We start from the raw sequence: 18590 nt of genomic DNA on the forward strand, positions 1-18590 counted from the left end.
CGGGAGCGCAAGCGCCGCGCCCTCTCTCACTAGGGTGTGCGGCAAGCTGCCCAAGGGGCCCCGAGGTCAGAGAATACCACCCCAACATGGGGTGTATCGGCGCTGCCGCTAAGCAGCCCCTCCAGGATCCGGGCATTGGGGGCAGCTGGAAGGCCCTGAAGGGGTGGGCCTGGCTCTGCTTCGCGGGCCCATCCCTCCCTACCTGAGCCCCTCTGTCTGCTGGGATGAGGGGGCAGGACACAAGCCAGGCCTGCCACACGCAGCGACCCCCGCCAAATAAGGGAATGCAAGCTGTGTTCAGAACCTTCCAGTTACTGCTGGCCGGGAAGGGGGGGGGTCACTGTGGGGATGCTTCCTTTTCTCTGCCCTGGCCCAGAAGCAGGCACCCATGTACTGCAGACCCCAAGACAAGTGAGGAGACCCCCCCCCCACACACACACACATGCACAGCTCCAGGGGATCAGGGCTCCATCCTGGTCCATGCCCACCGCCCCACTATCCAGGGAAGCCCTGGGTGCCTCTGCCCAGCATTCAGCCAAGTGGTGAACCCCTGGGGGGGGGGCCCTGGTCTAGGGGTGAACAGAGATAGAATGACAAACTGTAACGGTGAGGCCAACAGGGCAAACTGTACAGGGGGCCTGCTAAGACCCAAAGGCAGGCGAGGGTCAGCCGGGTGAGGAGCTGGGAACGGCACATGCAAAGGCCCCGGGGTGAGGAAGCCTGACCCCCATGAAGGCCTGTGAGAAGGACACAGTGGCAGAGGCCGAGCGGGTGAGGGGCCTAGGTGAGGCTTCTGGTGGTAGTGGGTGCCGGGCTGCACTGGGCCTCTCCACTGGTCTTCATGCTAAGACCAAGGGAAGCACGGAGAGCAGCTAGCCGGGTTGCGCTGCCCGGTGGTGACTTACATTCTCACAGAGATCCCTGGCTGCGGGGCAGGGGCAGCAGGGGGGGAGGGCAGGGCCACAGTGCAAGTGAGAAGGACAGTGACCGGGCCAAGGCCTGGCAGTGGAGGGACCGAGCAGGGGGAATTCCTGGCAAAGTGAGAGGCGGGATCCAGAGAACAACCCCCCGGTGTGCCCCTCCCTCAGCCACCTCTGCAGCTTCCTGCCCGTGGCCACAGCTTGGGAGGGAAGGACAGCCCAGAGACTTGCTGCGCGGCCAGCTCCAGAAGCTGCTGCGTTTCAGCAATGGCTCTCTCCCCGCCCAGAGCTGTCTCAGCTTGGAGGCACCCGTGAGGGATGCTCAGGCCATCTCGAGATTCAGGCTCAGCCTATCCAAGGATGCAGCCTCCCCGGGGCCCTTCCTGAGGGCCAGCCCTGCCTCGGGGATGCAGAGAGCCCCCACCTGCCCTGCAAAGCTAGGGAGACAATGGCTTGGCCTCATCTGCCTCCCCCCAGACCTCGTGGGAGCAGGACGGGGGTCCTCCCGGCCCAGAGCAGCTGGGTGAGAATCAGGGCAGTACCAGGGGGCCAGCAGACCCAGGATGCCTGTCGGGGGCTGGCTCCCAGGGGGCCACCCAGCAGGGCATGGAAGCCCCCTCCCACTCCCTGTCCCCTTTCCCTCCTGTTCCCTAGGAGCCACAGCCCAGACTGAATACCCAGGAAAGGGTCAAGTCAGGAAGGTGGCCACTTCAGGCAAGGGGTAGGCCTTGGGGGCTGCGGGGAGATGGGCAAGTCCTCCCCTTTGGGGTCCCCCCATAGGGATTTCTGCAGCCCTTGGGCTGGAGGGCTGGGGATCTGATGGGGCCAGGGCTCCTGCTTCGGGCCAGGCTGCCCCGCCTCTTCCAGGAAGACCCTGTCCCTGCTCTGGGACCCACTGGGTCACAATATGTGTCTCCCACCCAGCTCCACCTGCCCCCTAGCCTGGGGGCTCCCTCCCTGAGCTCCCCAGTAAGAGGGGTTCTCAGGCGTGTTCCGAGGTGGGTGCGCCGCTTGTGCCCAAGGTGTACGTGGGGTGGAGGCCCCCACGCTGGCAGCGGGCCTTCAGGACCAGGCTGGGGGGCAGGCTGCCCAGAGTTCGGACAGAGCCGGCTTGGCTCAGGAGTGAGCTGCGCTTCCGCCCGCGTCCTGTGCTGCCAAATATAGCAGCAGGGAGGGGAGTTTCCGGTTACAGCCCCCCCCCCCCACCAAGCCCCCAGTGCCGGGAAATCGATGCCAGCTCCATTAGGCCCAGCAGCAGTGCCTGCTGACCTGTCTGGTCAGGCCGCAGAGCAGCCTGAGGGGGCTGGGCTGCACCCACATCCAGGGGCTCTGTCCCTCACCCCCCACCCTGCCAGTTCGGAGCCTCCAGCTTGCTCCCCACAGCACAGGGAGCTGCCGGCGCCACCCATTCCTGCCAGAGGCCGATCTGAGGCCGTGGGCAATGCCTGCAGGCCCGCCAAGGACAGTGGAGCGCTAGAGGTGGGCACCAGGCGGGCCGCAAGGGAGGGAGCCAGGGTGGGGTGGTTCTAGGCTGGGCAGTGAGCTGTTCTCCAGATGCACTGCAGCCCCGCTGGGCTCCTCCGGACAGGGTGGAGCGGGGCTGCCCAGGACCCCACTGCAGCCCAGCCCTGCCAGCCCCTTGGGCACACACCCCATGCCTGAGGGCCCCTCCTCGGCAGCAGGTCCCTCACTGGCGGGGCTCGCAGGAGGCCCTACCTGGGTGCAGCCAGCATTTGCATACAGGTGGTGCTGCTTGAGCAGGCCCCTTGGGCACGGCCTCCGCGGGGCAGCCTCCGTCGCCAGGCCAGGGGCTGTCTGCACTGTGCCGGTCCCAACTGGGCCGAGCCCCCCAAGCACTCCCCAGGCCAGCAGGAGGGACGGACCCTCCATGCCTGCTCAGAAAAAAACACCTGCCTACATGGGGTCAGCCTGGGCCCAGGGCAGGGGGATTACAGGGGGGCAGGTGGACCTCAGCCCAAGTGAGGCGTCCCCACCTGACAACGGGGTCTCAGTGAGAGCCAAAGGCACGGTCTTGTTCAGCATCTTCCACCGTGACGGCCTGAGGCCCAGTCCCAGGGGACACGGCGGCTCAGGGCACTAAGTGAGGTCTGCAGCACAGCTCCTGGCCACTCCAGTCCCCCCTGCCTGTGACGGCAACAGCCCCTGGACACCTTGCCCTCTCCAAACCGCCCAAAACCCATCACCCACAGCATGGCCCTTGGGGCTAGCCGGAGCACTTGGAGGGCTCAGGGGAAGGGTCAGGCTGGCCCTCCCTCCAGGAGCTTCCCCAGCCCTCAGGCCAGACCCCCATCCTGCAAAGGCCCGAGATTGCGGCATACTCTCCACAATGGGCTCCAATCCACCCATTACCTGTGGAGGCCTTACTGGGTGCGTAGCTGAGTGGGCACCGGGCCCTCCTGTGACCCCAAGTGTTTAAGGGCCACAGACGCAGGCGAGTGTGCAAGGCAGGGGTCCTTCTGGGCTTGCAGGCCCACACGCAGGCTGGCACAAACTCCCAACGGCCCAGGGGATGCAGGGGCTACTGGGGGCATGAGACCTAGATCCAGAGCAGCTCTGGCTTCGGGCTCCCGGAGAGGGGCTCTAGCTCAGCCCCGGAGCTGGGAGCGTGTGCCCTCCGGAATGCACAGCCTGCACTTCCATCCCCACCCCCGCCTCCTGAGGGCTGGCTCAGCTGCCACTACCATGGCCATACGGCCACCCTGTGGCCCACCACGCAGTCCTCCTCGAGTGCTTGCCCGGCCGAGCCCCCATCCCCACCTCCCCTGCCCTGGGAGGTGGCCTGGCCTGGCACCATCCTCCCTGTCTCTCCCCAGGCCCCCACCTAAGGCCTGACCTTAGTCCTCTGCCCACCACCAGCTGCCCACAGCCGTCCCTTCCCTGCCTGCAGCCAGAGGCTTCCCAGTGGAGCTGAGAGGCTCTCATGGAGAGCCCACCCTCCCCCAGGGCCCATCTGGGAAAGATCCACTGTCCCTCCACCTCCCCCAGCCCACCCCTGCTCACAGCTCGGAACCAGTGGACACAGGCTGGAGCCACACGAGCCTTTATTTGATCTGTAGGGCGAGTGGCCAGAATCAGCCTTGATCTTGAGCCCCTGGAGTCTCACTGGGGACCCAGGCCAGGGGCCACACAGCTGAAGAACCATGAGATGCCAAAGATGACACCGAGGGTCTTGGGGACATCCGGGTCATCCGCGAAGGCCTGGGCACCATCCAGGGGCAGGTGCACCACCTCAATGAGCTCGCCCTCCTCTTCCAGGCCCCCGCCCAGGCTGCCCCGCTGGGCATCTGTCACTTCTGCGTAGAACATAGTCTGGCTGGAGCCAGTGAGTCCCACACCAGACCTACGGGTTGAGACAGCATCTCCTGAGCCACCCACGCAGGCCTCACGGGCCACCCCTGCCCCTTCCAGCCCTCCTTCTAGCCACTCCTGCCAGGGAGACCCGTCTGGCAGGCAGGACTCCGGGATACACCGCCCTGCGTCCCCCGCCAGATTCCCACCACCCTCAAGTGTGGCAGAAACCTGGCAACATGCTGGCTATCGCTTCTGTGATTCTTATGTCACGTGGCAAGGGAATTCTGCACGTGTAACTGAGGGCTTTAATCAGTTGACTTCCAGTTCATTGAGAGATTATCTTGGTGGGCCTGACCTAATTAGGTGAGCTCTTTGGTGAAGGCTTAGACGACAGAGATGGAGGAAATCAGAGAGGCACCATCCTGCGAGCCTTGTAGACGAAGCAAGCTGCCATGGGTGGGGGCCACGTGGTCCAGGCCTGCCGGTGGCCTCAGGGAGCGGATGGTGGTCCCCGGCCAACAGCCAGCCAGGAAATGGGGCCCTCAGCCACACAGCCACAGGGAGCTGGATTCTGCCACAACCACGTGAGCTGGAAAGGGAACCCTGAGACCCAGATGAGCCCATGGCCCCGGCCGATGCCCTGACTGTAGCATGGCCCATGAGCACTGGCCTGTTCCCAGGAAGCAGACTGCAGACCCACAGCTACTGTGAGGTTGTAAAGGGGGGTTGACTAAAGCCGTTAGATCTCTGCGGTATGGGTCTGCAGCACCCTCGTGCAGGTCGCGACCCCTCTTGCCCACGGGAGCCCCTCAGCCAGGGCCTCCCTTCCCAGCACAGACCGTGGCCTGCACCCAGGGCTCCAGGCTGGCCGGAAGCAAGGACCCACCTGGCAACCGTGTGGCCCGGCCTGTGACAGCCCCTAATGCCAGCCCCGCCGGGACGCCACTTCCAGGTTGGGGAGGGCTTGTGCTGAGGCAGCCGGGGCGTGGAGGGGTGAGAGGGAGTCCCCTCCCTCGGTGGCTGGTGGCCACCAGGAAGGGGACAGGCACCCAGTGGCAGCCGTGGCCCAGAGTGGCAGCAGTGGAAGGCCGGAGTGGGCAGCCGGGATGGGACGTCTGTGAGGACAGGGCAGGGGCAGGCCCGTCTGCATCCCGGGACTGGAGGGGAGAGTCAAGCACAAGTGTGCAGGGGAAGAGGAGGACCAGAGGGTGTCTGAGGCCAGCCAGAGACCTGCAGGGTGGAGGCTGTTCTTGCAAGCGGCCCAGCACACAGGGGGGCTTCCGTGCCCCACTCCCCAGGAGGGGAGCCCCATCCAGACGGGCCTCACCCAGCTGCTTCCTCCACCCCCAGCCGCTTATCTGCCACAGTCCCTCCTGACGGCCTGTTTCCGGCGGGGGCCACGGCCTGCGCCTTTGATGGAAGCGCCAGTCTGGGGGGCTTCCAGGCCCAGTTTCCGCCGGCACGTGAAGGAGACGGGCACAGCCTCTGACCCGGAGCAAGAAGACTATGCACAGCCCCATCGTCTGCTGGGCGATCGCAGAGGAATGCCTGGGCCTTGTCACCTGTGACCGGCAGGTGAGTGGCCTGGCTCTCGCTGTCTGTCCAGCTCCCAGCAGACCCCCAGGCACAGCTGCCCTGACCTCTACTCCAGCCCCTTCAGTCCTGCCTCCCCACAGCCACACCTCGTCTGCAAAATGCAAGTCTTCACAAGCTGCTTGCTGCCCAGAGCCCTCCCGGGCTCCCCAGCACCCTCGGGATCAGGCTATAGCCCTGACGCCCTGCTCCTGGAACCACCGCGGCGGGGGTTGTTCATCCACGTGCCCCAGAACAAGGGAGGCGGTGTAGCCCCTCTGCCAGGACTCCGCCCAGGCTCACCTCATCCAGGGTCCCCCGCCCTGCCAGGGTGCCTCCCGCTGGCTCAACCCCGGCCCCAGATCAGGACCCTCAGATGCTCCTGGCCCCCAGCACCAAGGACACCTGCAGACAGCAGGCCTGCCCCTCAGACCAAGATGCTCAACCACGGGCGCCTGGGTGGCTCAGTCGGTTAAGCAACTGCCTTCAGCTCAGGTCATGATCCTGGAGTCCCGGGATCGAGTCCCGCATCGGGCTCCCTGCTCGGCGGGGAGTCTGCTTCTCCCTCTGACCCTCCTCCCTCTCGTGCTCTCTCTCACGCTCTCTCTCTCAAATAAATAAATAAAGTCTTAAAAAAAAGACGCTCAACCGCTTGGCACCTATGTTGAACGTGGGGGGCTCCAAGCCCAGGCTCCTCTCCCTCCTCGGCCTGGAGGTCAGCTCCAGCCCCCCAGCCCCCAGGCCGGGGAGACGCCCTGACAAAGCCCTTGGGCTGCTGAGGCAGAGGACCTGGGCCCAAGGCTGAGTGGCCCCTGCACTGGGCTGCGAAGCAGAGCTCCCCACCAGCCCCCTCCCCTCTAGAGAAGGCTGTCGGGGTCCATGCTCAGTGTTGTGGTGGAGGGTGTCCTCCTGCTCCCACACTTCACCAGGCTCAGGGACCCATGACAGCATCGCTGGGGCAGGGGATGCAGGGGCGTGACCCCAGCGTCCCGTCCCGTCCCGGAAGGACAGCCGCATGGGGAAGGTGGTGGGGGCCGCCCGGCTTCGGTGGGGGCAGGCCCTGAAGTCTAGGCTCCAGGCCACACCCCTTCCCTCCCCAGCCACGCAGGAGCCCCCGCCCCCCAGCCTCATTCCTGAGCCGCCGTGTGACAGATCTGTGACTCACCCCCACCCCCGGCGCCCAGTGCTTAATCCCACAGGAAGTAGAGGCATCTGCCAGCAGCAGCTGGGCCCAGAGCCGGCCCCACACAGCCCCACACAGCTAGGGGCCGAAGGGTGGGGGCTCGCATGCTCCAGAACCGCCCCCAAGAGCCCTGGGTTCCGGCCTGGAGCACAATCTGAGGTGGTTCTGCCCAACCTTCCCCCGACACCATGTTGAAAAACAAGGAGGAACTGCCCTGCTTGCACGCCCCTGGGGATGGGGCGCTCACTGCCTCCCAGCCTGTCCCATCCCCCAGGTGGTGCCGACAAGATGCCCTTCCCCAGCTTTGCAGGCCTGTGGCCCAAGCCCACTCACTTGTAGGTGGCGACCCGGCGCAGGTCGGAGGGAGCCAGGCGGTAGCCACACTCCTCCCAAGCCTCCGTGCAGGCCACTTCCTCCAGCGAGAGCCCGGGCTGGTCCACAAGGCCCGCACACAGCTCGTATGTCACCCCTGCCGAGCCAGGCAGTGCCACCTGCAGCTCCTGGGGTCCATCCTGGTCTACAGCTGCCAGGGACCCTGGGAAATGGCGTTCCACCTCACCCACGTACACGGCTGGTTGGGGAAGGGCGGACCACGGTCACAGCCATGTAGTGGATGCAGACCCCCTCACTGGGCTTTGGTTCCCACTGGAGCCCCCAGCCCACATTGACATTCTGACCCTAGGGCCCCAGGGGCCTCTCCCCTCGCCCCACAGCCCATGCCCACAGGCCTCACCTGGCCGGAACTGCTTCACCAACACCAGACTCTGCTGGGAAGAGTTGAACATGAGAATGGCCACACTGTAGGGGGTGGATGGAGCTCAGCACAGAAGCAATTCCTCACCTCACCTCCCCCGGGCCCCTGGCTCCCAGCATGCTCAGCCCATCTCCGCTCCCCAGCAGTCTGGGAAAACTGGTCCCTTACTCAGATGGGGAGACTGAGGCCCAGGCAGGGCCAGAGCGTGCCAGGGTCCCACAGTCAGGCCAGGACGCAGGCCTACTGTATTCCGACTGGCAGAACGGGGGCACGGGGGTAGGGAAGGACATGCTGGGCAGCTGGGCAGGTCGGGGGTGGCAGCAGCTGAGGCTGGCTGACTGACGGGACATGTGGTCCCTGCTGGCCGGCTGCCTACCAGCCACACTCCTCGCGCCTCACTGCCGTCTAGCCCACACCCCTGATGCTCGGGGCAGGACGAGGGCACCCAGATGGCCTCTTCCAGGTCCAAGAGGGCCTGCGGGCCACTATGGTCCAGGCGGCCCGAGCCGGGAGCAAGAGGGCACACCCAGAGAACATGAGGGGTGCAGCAAGGCAGAGACAGGGGGCGGCTCCCTGCCCCTGGGCCCCAGTGTCCCAGTGGGCATCAGCCAGGCCAGGCTGGGCTCTCACCTGTCATGTGTCTTCATGAAGTCCCATGACTTCTGAGTGCCATTCTGAAAGAGAAGTCCAGCGGTCAGGGGTCAGGGGGAGCCAGAGGGTGGCCGGCATGTGTGCAAGTGCCCTGGGAAGCTGGGCAGGCCAGACAGACCCCCTACACCGGTCCCTGCCCGGGCGGCCCCCTCAAGGCCTGGGTCCATCAGGAGCGGGGAGCTGCAGCGGGTTGGGGAGGGAGGTCAAGGCCAGCCTGATGTTCTCCAGGGGTGGGGCCGAAAACCAGAGCACATGGTGGAAAGGCAGCTGCCATTTGGCACAGGCTGAGTTCAAGGAGCTGCAGAGACGTACGCTGTCACCAAGTGTAGGCAGGACCGAGAGGGTCATGGGGGAGGAGCAGTATGGGGTGTGGGTGGGGGTGAGCAGAGATCAGGTTTTCAGTGTCGATGCTCCCTCAGGCCAATGGACAGGCCAGACAGGAAGGCGGGAGGGGCAGGCCGGCCTCCTGAGGACACCAGCACCGGGAGCAGCTGGGGCGGGAGCGCCCCAGCTAGGCAGGGGGACCCCCCTGCCGGACATGGTGATGTGGTGATGGTGACTGGACGCAGCCCGGCTTCTGTCCCGGGCTGTCTCTCGTGCATCCTGTCACCCTGCTGTTCTGTCGCTTGCATCCGTCATCCTGCTCCCAGGCCTGGGCACCACCCCCCGACGGGCTCGCAGGGCTCCAGGCAGCAATCAGTGAATGAAGGAGGCAGTGCAAGGCAGCGGCTGGACCAGGCCCACTGGGGGAGCCAGAAGGGGCATTCGTGGGGTTCCAACAGGCAGGGTGTATGAGGGGCCCAGAATCCTGCCAGCTGGATACCACTAGGCAAGGCGGGCTCCCATCCTTGGGGCTAGAGTGGACATGGACAGCGGCCACTGCCTCCTCCCCAAGGGGTCTCTGCCAGTGCGGCTGGACCCAGGGCCCTGGAGCCCTGCCCTGTGGCTGCCCCTCGCCAGCGTCCTTAGCCCATCTGCCTTCAGCCATTGGGTCAGCCCTAAGGCACTGCAGAGCCGCAGGCCCTGTCCTTAGGGCTCTGTCCAGGCCTTGAAGTGGACATGGACCTGAGCACCAGAGACACAGAACGTGCAACCGGGGCTGCAGAAGAGGGAGGACTTCCTGGAAGAGGTGACGCTGTACCAGGCCCCACAGAAGTGAGGGAAGGGCATTCCAAGCAGAGGGGCTTCACAGGCAGAGGCCCACATGCTGGCCCAAGGGGAGCTGGGCGAGTGGGTTTGAGCTCTCCTAGAGGAGTGGCAGGGGCCTTTGTTTCAAGGGGATGGTCAGGCTGCCTGGGAGGCCATCGGGAGGCAGCACCCCCAGGAGGCAAGCCCGGGCCTGCCTGCAATCCGGCCACCCGGGGCCGGCCACCCACCCAGGACGCACTCCAGAGCAGGCCTGCCCCCCCACCCCAGGCCTGCCAACACCTGCTGTGTCTCTGCCGCCCTCGGGGTAAGCGGCACCTGGTGCAAGTCTCGGGGACCCTCCCAGCTCAAGATCACAATGTCTGTCAGACCCTTCGGTCCAGCCAAGACAGGATGCAAGGGACAGGCCAGAGAGGCCCAGTGAGGCCTAGCCAGCCCTGCCACAGGACCCCCGGACCAGCTAGGTGGGTGCTAGGCCCGGTTAATCTTCCAGGGGGGCCGGGTGACCTGCCTTTGGTCTCTCCGGCCACCATGTCTCTCCGGGCCAAGGATGGCTGCAGATGCCCCCTCCCCGCCGGTGGCATGCACGGCCCAGCCCCACGTCCCACAGCCCCTGAAGGAACGCTGCCTTGGCTCCCCAGCCCGTGCCCACCACTGCCTCCCACCAGCCCTGGCTCCGCTCCGGTCACCACAGCCATCAGCGGAGCCGCACTGACAGGCTTCACCTCGGGGAGACAGAACGGCAGCCGTAGGCCACACAGCAGGTGTGTGCCTGGACCACCTGTGCCTACCCACTGCCTACCCCACCATAGCCCCAGCCCCTTGGTGGCATCAGGCATCCGCACCCAAAGTCAACGCCAAGGAGAAGAACAGAGGCCTCCATGTCCCCACACTGTCCCTCAACTGACCCCCTGCTTCTGCCCCGGGCCAGCACTACCAGGGCCCATCCCAGGGACATGATGCCCCTGTCCCCCTGGAGCCAACAGGGCTCCACGGACAGGGCGAGCAAGGGCTGGAGGCTAAGAAGGCTTCACGGGGCTGGCGACAGGAAGGGCCGGCAAGCCGACAGGGAGCTGCCAGCCCAGGGCGGCCGGGAAGAGGAGCACCGAAGACCTGGACCACCTGTCCCGGCGGCGAGGCGGGAGGGCAGTCCTCATCTGGAAGGCCCGGAGACACTCCCAACAGCGGGCAAGCAGAAGGTGGGGCGCCCAAAGCCCAGAACTGGTTCTCACTCGCCCAACAAACATTTCTCGTGAACTCGCTATATGCACAGTACTCTGGGCGTCAGCGCGGTCCTGCCCTCGCTGGGGACGGGGGTGGGGGTTGGGGGCCGGAGGAGAGGGCTGCCCGGGGTGCAGCCTGCCTGCATCCCTGCGAGGTGGGGGCTCTGAGGAGGTGCCCTCGGAAGGGAGCCCACCTGGAGAGGCTCCCCAGGGCTCTGCCAGATCCCTCTCCTGCCTCCTCACGCCACAACCCTACCTCCGCTGCCGCTGCCGAGAATGAAGACCACCGCCTCCAGGAAGCTTTCCCTGACCCCCGGGGCGCCCCATAGGTCCCCCTGCAAAAAGTGCCGGGGCCCGGCAAAGCCTCCTCGGAGGGATGGTCGTCCCCAGAGCTGCCCCGACTCGGGCGCTTACCAGGTCTGGGAAGCGGACTCGAACCGGACCCGCACGCGGGGCTGGGGGCGCTCCACGAGGGAGGGGGCGGGGCGGGGGCGGGCCCCAGCCTGTGGGCGGGGCTCGGCGGGGCCGGGGCGGCCGGGGGGGGGGGGCGGCCGCGGAGGGCGCGCGCGGGCGGGGCGGGCTCACCTGGCGGTAGTGCAGCGTGAACGGCCGCAGGTAGGGCGAGGCTGCGCAGCGGCCCAGGGCCGCCCCCTCGATGCGCTCCATGGCAGCGCGCTGGGCAGCCCGGCCGGGGCGGACGCGGGCAGAGTCCGCACCGGCCTCGGGCTGCCGGGCGCGTGACCCGGCTCTGGGCATGCCCAGTGTGCGCGGGGCGGGGCGGGAGGGCGCGGGGGCGGGCTGGGGCGGGCCGGGCCGGGCGCGCGGGCAGCACCTGCCGGGTCCGCGCGCAGGTGGGGCCCTCCCGGGTCCGCCCCCACGTGCGAGCGGAGTGGGGGGCTAGCCGGTGGACCCCGGCTGCGGGGCGGCGTCCCGCGGGGTGTGCGGGCGGGCTGGCGGGCGCGGGCGTGGCTGGAGGGGACCCGCCGGACAAGCGATCGCGCGTGCTCGAGGGACTTGGGACTTCGCGGTCCAGCCCTGGCGGGAGGAGCCGAGCGGCTGTCCCACCCCAGCCCGGTTGACCGCGGCCCTGAGATGAGGTGATGCGGGGGCGAGGTCAGGCCCCAGGGGAGGAGAAGCTGGGCCCTGAAGGGAGGCTCCGGTCGGCGGTCGCGGCTGCCCGGTGGAGCCTGCAAGAGGAGGAAGGAAGGGGTCGGTCGGCGGCTGCAGGGCCACTGCGCGGGCGGTGGTGGGGGACAGTGCAGACACCTCCGGGGAGCCTGATGGCCGGGAAAACAGCAGCCCTGGAAGGAGGGGGAGGCTGGAGAGCCCGGGAAGGGGGCGGGACCAGGGCCGGGGCAGAGAGCCAGGCCCTCAGCTCGGGGTTCCTGGGAGGACCCGCCCACCTGCCCCACTTGGGAGGAGCTGCCGCTCCCAGTCTCTGGAGCTGCGCCCCCTTCACCTCTGGGGCCTGCTGCTATTCCCACCCTGAGGAAGGCCCACCCTGCTGACACCCCTCCCTAGCTGTGAAGAGGCCCCAACAGCTGTGGGGTGGTGTGGATCTGAGGACCCCTTCCAAATGCAGCCGCTGCCTCCCCGGGGGCTGCTAAGAACGTGGGGTAGGAGAGCTGAGCCCTGCACCTGCTCTCTGGACTATGGCCCCACAGCTAATAGCCAGGCGGGACTGGCCACCTGGCCTTGAAGCTGATTCCCGTGTCTCCTTATCTATTGCTGTGTAGTGTAACGAGGCGCCCCAAAATGTCGTGGCTCGAAGCACCCATTTGTTGCTAAGTGTCTGGGTGCACGGAAGGCCCTGGTTCAGCTCTGCCGTGGGGTTTCTCTGCACTTGTGGTCAGGGGGCCGCAGGGGCCGAAATCTTCAGGAGGCTCCGCGGGCTTGCACGTGCAGGACGGCTTCATTGCCCCGTGTCTGGCAGCTCAGCTGGGCGGCCGGAGCCGCGGGGCTGGCTGGCCATCTGCCCGCACAGGTCCCTTCTGTGAGGCATGCGGTCTTAGAGCAGTGGGGTGCTCCCCCAGCACAGGGTCACCAGGCCAGACTTCCCGCGACGCACCTCACATGTCAGGCAGCACTCCTTCGCTGCATCCTGTGTCAGAAGGCAGGTCTTGGGGCTGCGCGAGGGAGGAGGCTTCACGGGGTTCTGGAGCCCTGGGGAAGCACGGTTCCTGGGGGTTGGTGTCAGAGAGTCGCCATCACACCGCCCAATAAACCTAGGGGTTTATGCTTCCCAGCTTTCGCCGGCTGCCCCGTGTCCTACACACCGGAGAGACACACACCAGGGCCCACCGCCCCAGCAGCCAGGCGGGCGTCTCCTCCACTCGCAGAGCCCCGGCCCGGGCAGAGGAGGAGCCGCGGGGAGCCAGGAGCATCTGGGAAGAAGAGGCAGCCTCTGCACCCCGCATTGTTTCCTTGCAGCGGAGGGAAAGTAACATTTTCATAATGCAAGCAGAGGTGGCTGGTGGTGTCCCTTCAGGCTATCTGCAAGGTGCTGCCCCTAGGGGAAAGGGTCTGGCCGTTCCTCCAAAAGGTAGCCGTCGAGTTGCCGTGGGATCCACTAGGTACCTTCCCAGGGCTGCACCTAGGACTGGAGAGTGGACTCAGCCGGCGGGTCAGCTGTGTGGCCCAGCCATATCATTCAGCCACAAAGAGTAACAAAATTCAGATAATTCAGACACAAGAACGTTCCATGCTGACCATGGCCACCCAGCCCACCTCCCCACGCTCCCCTCCGTCTAGGACGTGGCCAGTGCAGCCTCACTGTGGGCTTGGGGTCAGGATCCCGGGGCGTGGGCAGGTCTCTGGGGTGAGGTGTGAGTACGCCATTTCTCTGGAGCGCCTACCGCACGCCCGGGGGCCTGGGAGAGGGACTGGGACAAGTACCCCGCGCCCATGCAGAAGGGGGCCAGGCTGCGGGATGGTCTAGCCAAGGAGCCGACGTCCCAGAGACCTGGAGGACGAGGAAGGGCCGGGCCGGCGAACTGAGCTGGCGTGAGCCCTGCGTCCGCACCCCGCACCGCAGAGACCTACGACCGCAAACGTGATGGCCGAAGACCGCTTAGATGTATCATTCTGCAGCTCTGGGGGCAGGAGTCCGACACAGGCCTCCCTGGGCGAGGACCAGGCCGCACGCTGCGTTCCTTCCGGAGGCTCCGGACAGAACACGTCCTGGCCTTTTCCAGCTCCTAGAGGTGCCCACACACCTGGGCTCTCTCCCTGATGCTGCTCCCATCATCACATCTCCTCCTCCTCCTCATAAGGACGCTTGTGATGACCTCGGGCACACCCCAATAACCCAGGCTTATCTCCCCATCTCACGTCTGTGCCCCGTGAGGTTCCACAGCCGCGGGTCTGGGGGTCAGGACGGGGGCCCAGGGGCACCACAGCCGGGCAGGACCCTGTGTCGGGGGGGCCCTGGGACCGCTCAGTGCCGCTGGAACGCGAGAGGGATCTGCTCCTCCGCCGTGGGCAGGCGCTGGTGGGACCCCTGGGAGGCTTCTGCTGGCCGCTAACTCCCTTCTCTGGGTAGGAGCTGGGGCCACCTGCTGAGGCCAGGATGGGAGGGAGGGTGGCTGCACGGCAGTCCCCACAGGGCAGGCTGGGAGTCCTGATGGCCCGGCCAGCAGGGCTTCCTCGTGGACCAGGTGGGCCCCGGCTCCCCCCAAGGTTCAGCCTTCTCCCAGTGGGGGCGGTGGGCAGCCGCGGGCCCAGAGAGATGAGGATACTGGTCAGGGGTCGTGATATGAGAGGCTCCGGGGATGGAGGGCAGTGCCCGCAGGGAGGGCCAGAGGGGCGGCAGGCCAGCAGGAATGGTGAAGCTGATCAGGGCTGGGCGTGGAAAGCAGGTGCAGAACTAATGTCTGGAGCTGATGTCTCTGCTCATCCTCTCCGTGTATCTGTGCTCACGGGGCTGCCTCTTGATTATGGGTTGAAGGCATCATCCTCTGGCCGTGTGATCCGTGTAATGCCTTAGTTGGGACAGGCTCAGCCACAGGCAGCCAGGAGGCCACCCGAAGGAATGCACACCGCACGGGGCTGACCGTGTCACGGGAGCAGCCTGGAAGGAGGAGGCCTCAGAGCCGTCCCCTGAGCGCTCCACCATGCACAGCATGTCAGCCCCACTCACCCGCACGGTCACAGGGTGGCTACCGTGGCCCCGGCATTGCCTACAGACCCAGTGGCATCAGGAAAGGGGAGCGGTTTTGCAATTGGGAGGAAACGCTTGCCCGGAAGGCCCCACTGGGAGGTCCAGTGACCATCCTCCTGGAAGGTCTGGGCCAGGGCGCGCACTGCCTTCCCTGACACATACCGCGGAGGGTGAGGAGGAAGTGAGGTGGCCTGGTGCACTGAGGTGCACTCCCTCAGCCCCACAGCCTGGAGAACTCAGCCGTCGTTGGCTTCCCACGTGGAAGCGTGCACGCACGGCCCCCTCTTCCTCTCCCAGGGTGTCCCTCTCGGGGCCCTGCTGTCTCAGTGCTGCGTGAGAGTGGGCACTTGGTAGCCGTTAAGAATTGCACCCTGCTTACATTTCCTTCCACACTTGAGCCTCTGGTTTCATCATCGCGTCTTGTTCCTTCTTTCGTGATGGCTCGCTTTACCCGTCCGCGTGGCTGGGCCGCGGGCGCCCAGGCATTTGGTGGAACATGACTCCGGTGTTTCCGGATGAGATGGGCATCTGACTCCGTGAACCGAGTAAAGCAGATGCCGGCCCAGCGTGGGTGGGCCTCGTCCGATCAGTCGGGGGTGCGAACAGAACATCAAGGCGGAGAGAGAATCTGCTGGTCCAGCTGGGACACGGGCCTGCTCGGCCTGGGGGCTCAGAGTGGAGCCCACGGCTGGCTCTCCTGGGTCTGCAGCTCGCCGCCCGCCGGTTGGGGACCTCGCGGCCTGCACCGGGTGACTGGTCCCTTAGAGCGACTTTTATATACACACACGTGTGTATCTGTCCACTTCTCTGGAGAACGCAGGTCAGCGTGCCTGGTCGTCCTGCAATGGGTGTTCCGTGGCAGCCGCCCCAGGCTGGTGCCCTTCTCCAGGACCCAGGGGGCCCTTGTCTTCTGTCCCAGTGTCACTGACCCCTACCTTCCTCTCCCCTGGTCCTTGTCCTCATTTTGCTGGCCTTCCTCATCTGAGAAGTGTCTCCTGAAAGCCGACTGGTTGGGACCCTCTCCTGATGGGGGTCTGACCAGGTGGCCCATCCTGGCTTGGCCACAGGGCTGCCCGTTGCTTCTGGTGTCGTTGTAACAGCTGGGCCAATCCCTGAACCTCTGTGTCCCTCAGGCCGTGTCCGGGTCCTGAAATTCCATCATGCCCCAGTCAGTGACCCTGTCAGTCTGTAAGTGTGTCCGTGTGTCCCCTGCACCTGGCATCCCCTTCTCCTTCTGCTGTCTCCGAGGTGGTCAGCATGCCCCGTCCCATTCCCTTTAACGCAGGGCCGCGGGGGGCTCATGTGCATCTGGGCAGGTGTGTTCTTCATGGGGGACCACAGGGCGGGTGTCCGGCCCTCCCCTGGGGGGCCCGGGTTTTAGGATCCGGGTCTTTTCTCCAGAGGGGAGACCTCCAGCCTCTGGCCTGAGCCTCGCAGACGGAACGCCGGCCTGCGGTTCTCAGCTCGGACCCCAGAACCCCAGAGCCGCAGAGGGCCGGCCGCTCCGGCTTCGCCTCCGGCCTCTGCCAACTCCCGTGCCCACACCGCCCCGTGTCCCTGCTGCACTTGGAGACACGTCCTCATATCCGATTGTACGTTCCGCCCCTTTGCTTTGCTTTTTCTTTTTCCCTCTTCAAAATCAACCTCTGTATCATTGACCTTCACTCTTCCGTACACGCGTTAGAACGCGTGTGGTAAGACGACAGCAGGAAGTTGAATCGGAACGGGCGCTGGGTCTGCCGACCACCTGGGAGGAGCTCGGGCCTCGGAGGCTCGCCGCGCGCCCAGAGCCGGCCTCCGCCTGCGTTCAGATCTGCCGGCCTCGGGCTGTCTCCAGAAGAGCCGCGTGCCTCTCTGCGGGCGGGCGCCCCCACGCCCCGCGCTGTCCCCCCGCTGTGTGGACGCTACCCTACTCCATGTCCTGCTGCCTCAGTGCTGTGGGAAGGCGCATCGACGGTTCCGAGTGGCATGTGTTGTGCATGCAGAAGAGCAGGGAGGGTCGGTTTGAAGAAAAACAGTGGAATAGACATGCAGGAGCCAGGTATGAAATAGCGCGTTTTCGGTAGCCCGGCTGCTGCTGAGGGGACTGCCCCTCCCCAAGTCACCTCCTGCAGACCCTGTGGACTGTCCCCTCTCCTTTAGCCTTTGGCGTATGTCCCCAGGCTGCGTCCTCTTTTGTTTTGACCGAGGGCTCAGCTGAAGGCCCCAAGAGAAGAGGGGCTGCAGACCCTCAGGGGCCGGGTCTGGCCTCAGCCTCCCTGAGGGTTCAGGAGCCGCTGGCGCCGTCAGGGGGCGGGGACACGGATGATCTAGGGGCACCAGGCCCCCACAGCCAGGGCATTAGGCAGGGCCGGGAGGACGGGAGGACGGGCTGCCCTGCGCTTCTGCTTCTAACCCCGCCGGGGCCCTCCCGCCCTCCAGCGCGGGGCAGGCGCGTGTCGGGGCAGGCGCTCCTGGGGAAGCCTCGTCCTCAGCTGTCCAATCTGAACGGCCAAGCCTCACCGGACGCAGCTGCCCTGCAGACCTCTCCCCCCGCTCCCCCGGGGGCTCCCTTGCTCCGGCTCCTGCGTGGGGCTGCGGCCAGCTCTCTGGCTCGGTTTATGCTCTCGTTGTAACAGAGCAGGTCCTCCCGGAGCTCGAGAGAGCGCCTGGCAGATGGAGCGTGGCTCCTGGCGGGTCCGAAGATGTCTGTCCCTTCGCGCTCAGTGATGGCTGGGCTGGGTGTGGAATGCTAGGGCAGGGACACTTTCGGTGGCATGGGTGGGGGTGGGGCATGGCTTCGTTCCCTGCCTGCCTCCCGCGTGGCCGCTTCCACGTCTGAAGGCGTCCTGAGGCCTCTTTGGGGACCCAAAACATGTTGATTTGGAGAACGCCCCATTTGTACTAGAAAACAACGTGCCTCCCTCTATCTGTTGCCCTCTCCAAATCCACATCTTTGCAGGCGGATGCTGGAGCTGTCCACGGGCAGAGAGGAGCTGGAGCGGGTCACTGGCCATCTGTGGCTTTCTGTCTTCTGAAGCTATGTTTTTGGTTGCATATATATTATGTTTTTCTGATCTGCCAGTCATCTCACAAGTACTAGCCTTCCTCTTGGTCCTTCGTGATGCTATTACTTTAAAATGGTTATAACGGTCAACTGTGTGTTAGGTATATTTTACTACATAAAAAAATACAATAAGACAAGAACCAGAGACCACGCACCTCCCAACGGGAGAACGCACTGCTGAGCGACGCTGACCCAGCCCGCACTCAACAGCTGGTCCAGGGCAGACGTGGGCAGGGGCAAGTGCAAGACAATCGGGTTTCTTCCAGCGGGAGGGAGAACGTGAGGATACGGAGGTTTGAGACGCACATCAGGCAGTTACCGCGCGTGGGCCATGTGCAGGCCCTCATCAGACCAGCCATCCCAGAGCCTGGAACCCTGACTGGGCACCCGTGTGCCGATGGCATTAGTCACTTTCTGGGAAACAGTCTCTTAGCGGCACAGACTGAATTATGAAGCGATACCTAGGGTTTGCTTCAGAACAAGCCGGTGGGAGCAGGCCTGTGGGGAGTGAGGAGGAAAGGTGGGGGCTGGAGGCAGGAAGGATGGAGGAGTGGGTTCTGTATGACCCGCGGTGGCGAGAGAGATGGGGGTGCGTGGGGACACGTCACCAAACACCATGCCCCC

At 65.5% G+C, this 18590-nt stretch overlaps 1 protein-coding gene and 1 long non-coding RNA gene across 3 annotated transcripts; one reads left to right on the top strand and one right to left on the bottom strand.

The window, feature by feature from the left end:
• Positions 1–3965: 3965 nt before the first annotated feature.
• Positions 3966–11532, bottom strand: NUDT14 (nudix hydrolase 14). 2 transcript variants are annotated; one of them, XM_045901650.2, is made up of 5 exons: positions 11347–11532; positions 8372–8415; positions 7721–7785; positions 7321–7522; positions 3966–4281 (listed from the first exon to the last, which is right to left on the bottom strand). In XM_045901650.2, the coding sequence occupies exons 1-5, from the start codon at positions 11515–11517 to the stop codon at positions 4041–4043; spliced, it is 723 nt and encodes a 240-aa protein (XP_045757606.2). In that variant the 5' UTR covers positions 11518–11532; the 3' UTR covers positions 3966–4040. The 2 variants fall into 2 exon arrangements, with proteins under 2 accessions (XP_045757606.2, XP_045757605.2); XM_045901649.2 differs by having other exon boundaries at positions 7321–7558.
• Positions 11533–11667: 135 nt separating this feature from the next.
• LOC135361652 (uncharacterized) lies at positions 11668–18056 on the top strand. Its single transcript, XR_010405349.1, has 2 exons — positions 11668–16961; positions 17862–18056. It is a non-coding gene; the product is annotated as an uncharacterized LOC135361652 (long non-coding RNA).
• Positions 18057–18590: the final 534 nt, after the last annotated feature.

Source organism: Mirounga angustirostris, unplaced genomic scaffold (assembly GCF_029215605.1).
Source record: "Mirounga angustirostris isolate CCGP_5_RB_7025 unplaced genomic scaffold, mMirAng1.0.hap1 SCAF_9, whole genome shotgun sequence".
In the NCBI taxonomy this organism is placed as follows: domain Eukaryota; kingdom Metazoa; phylum Chordata; class Mammalia; order Carnivora; family Phocidae; genus Mirounga; species Mirounga angustirostris.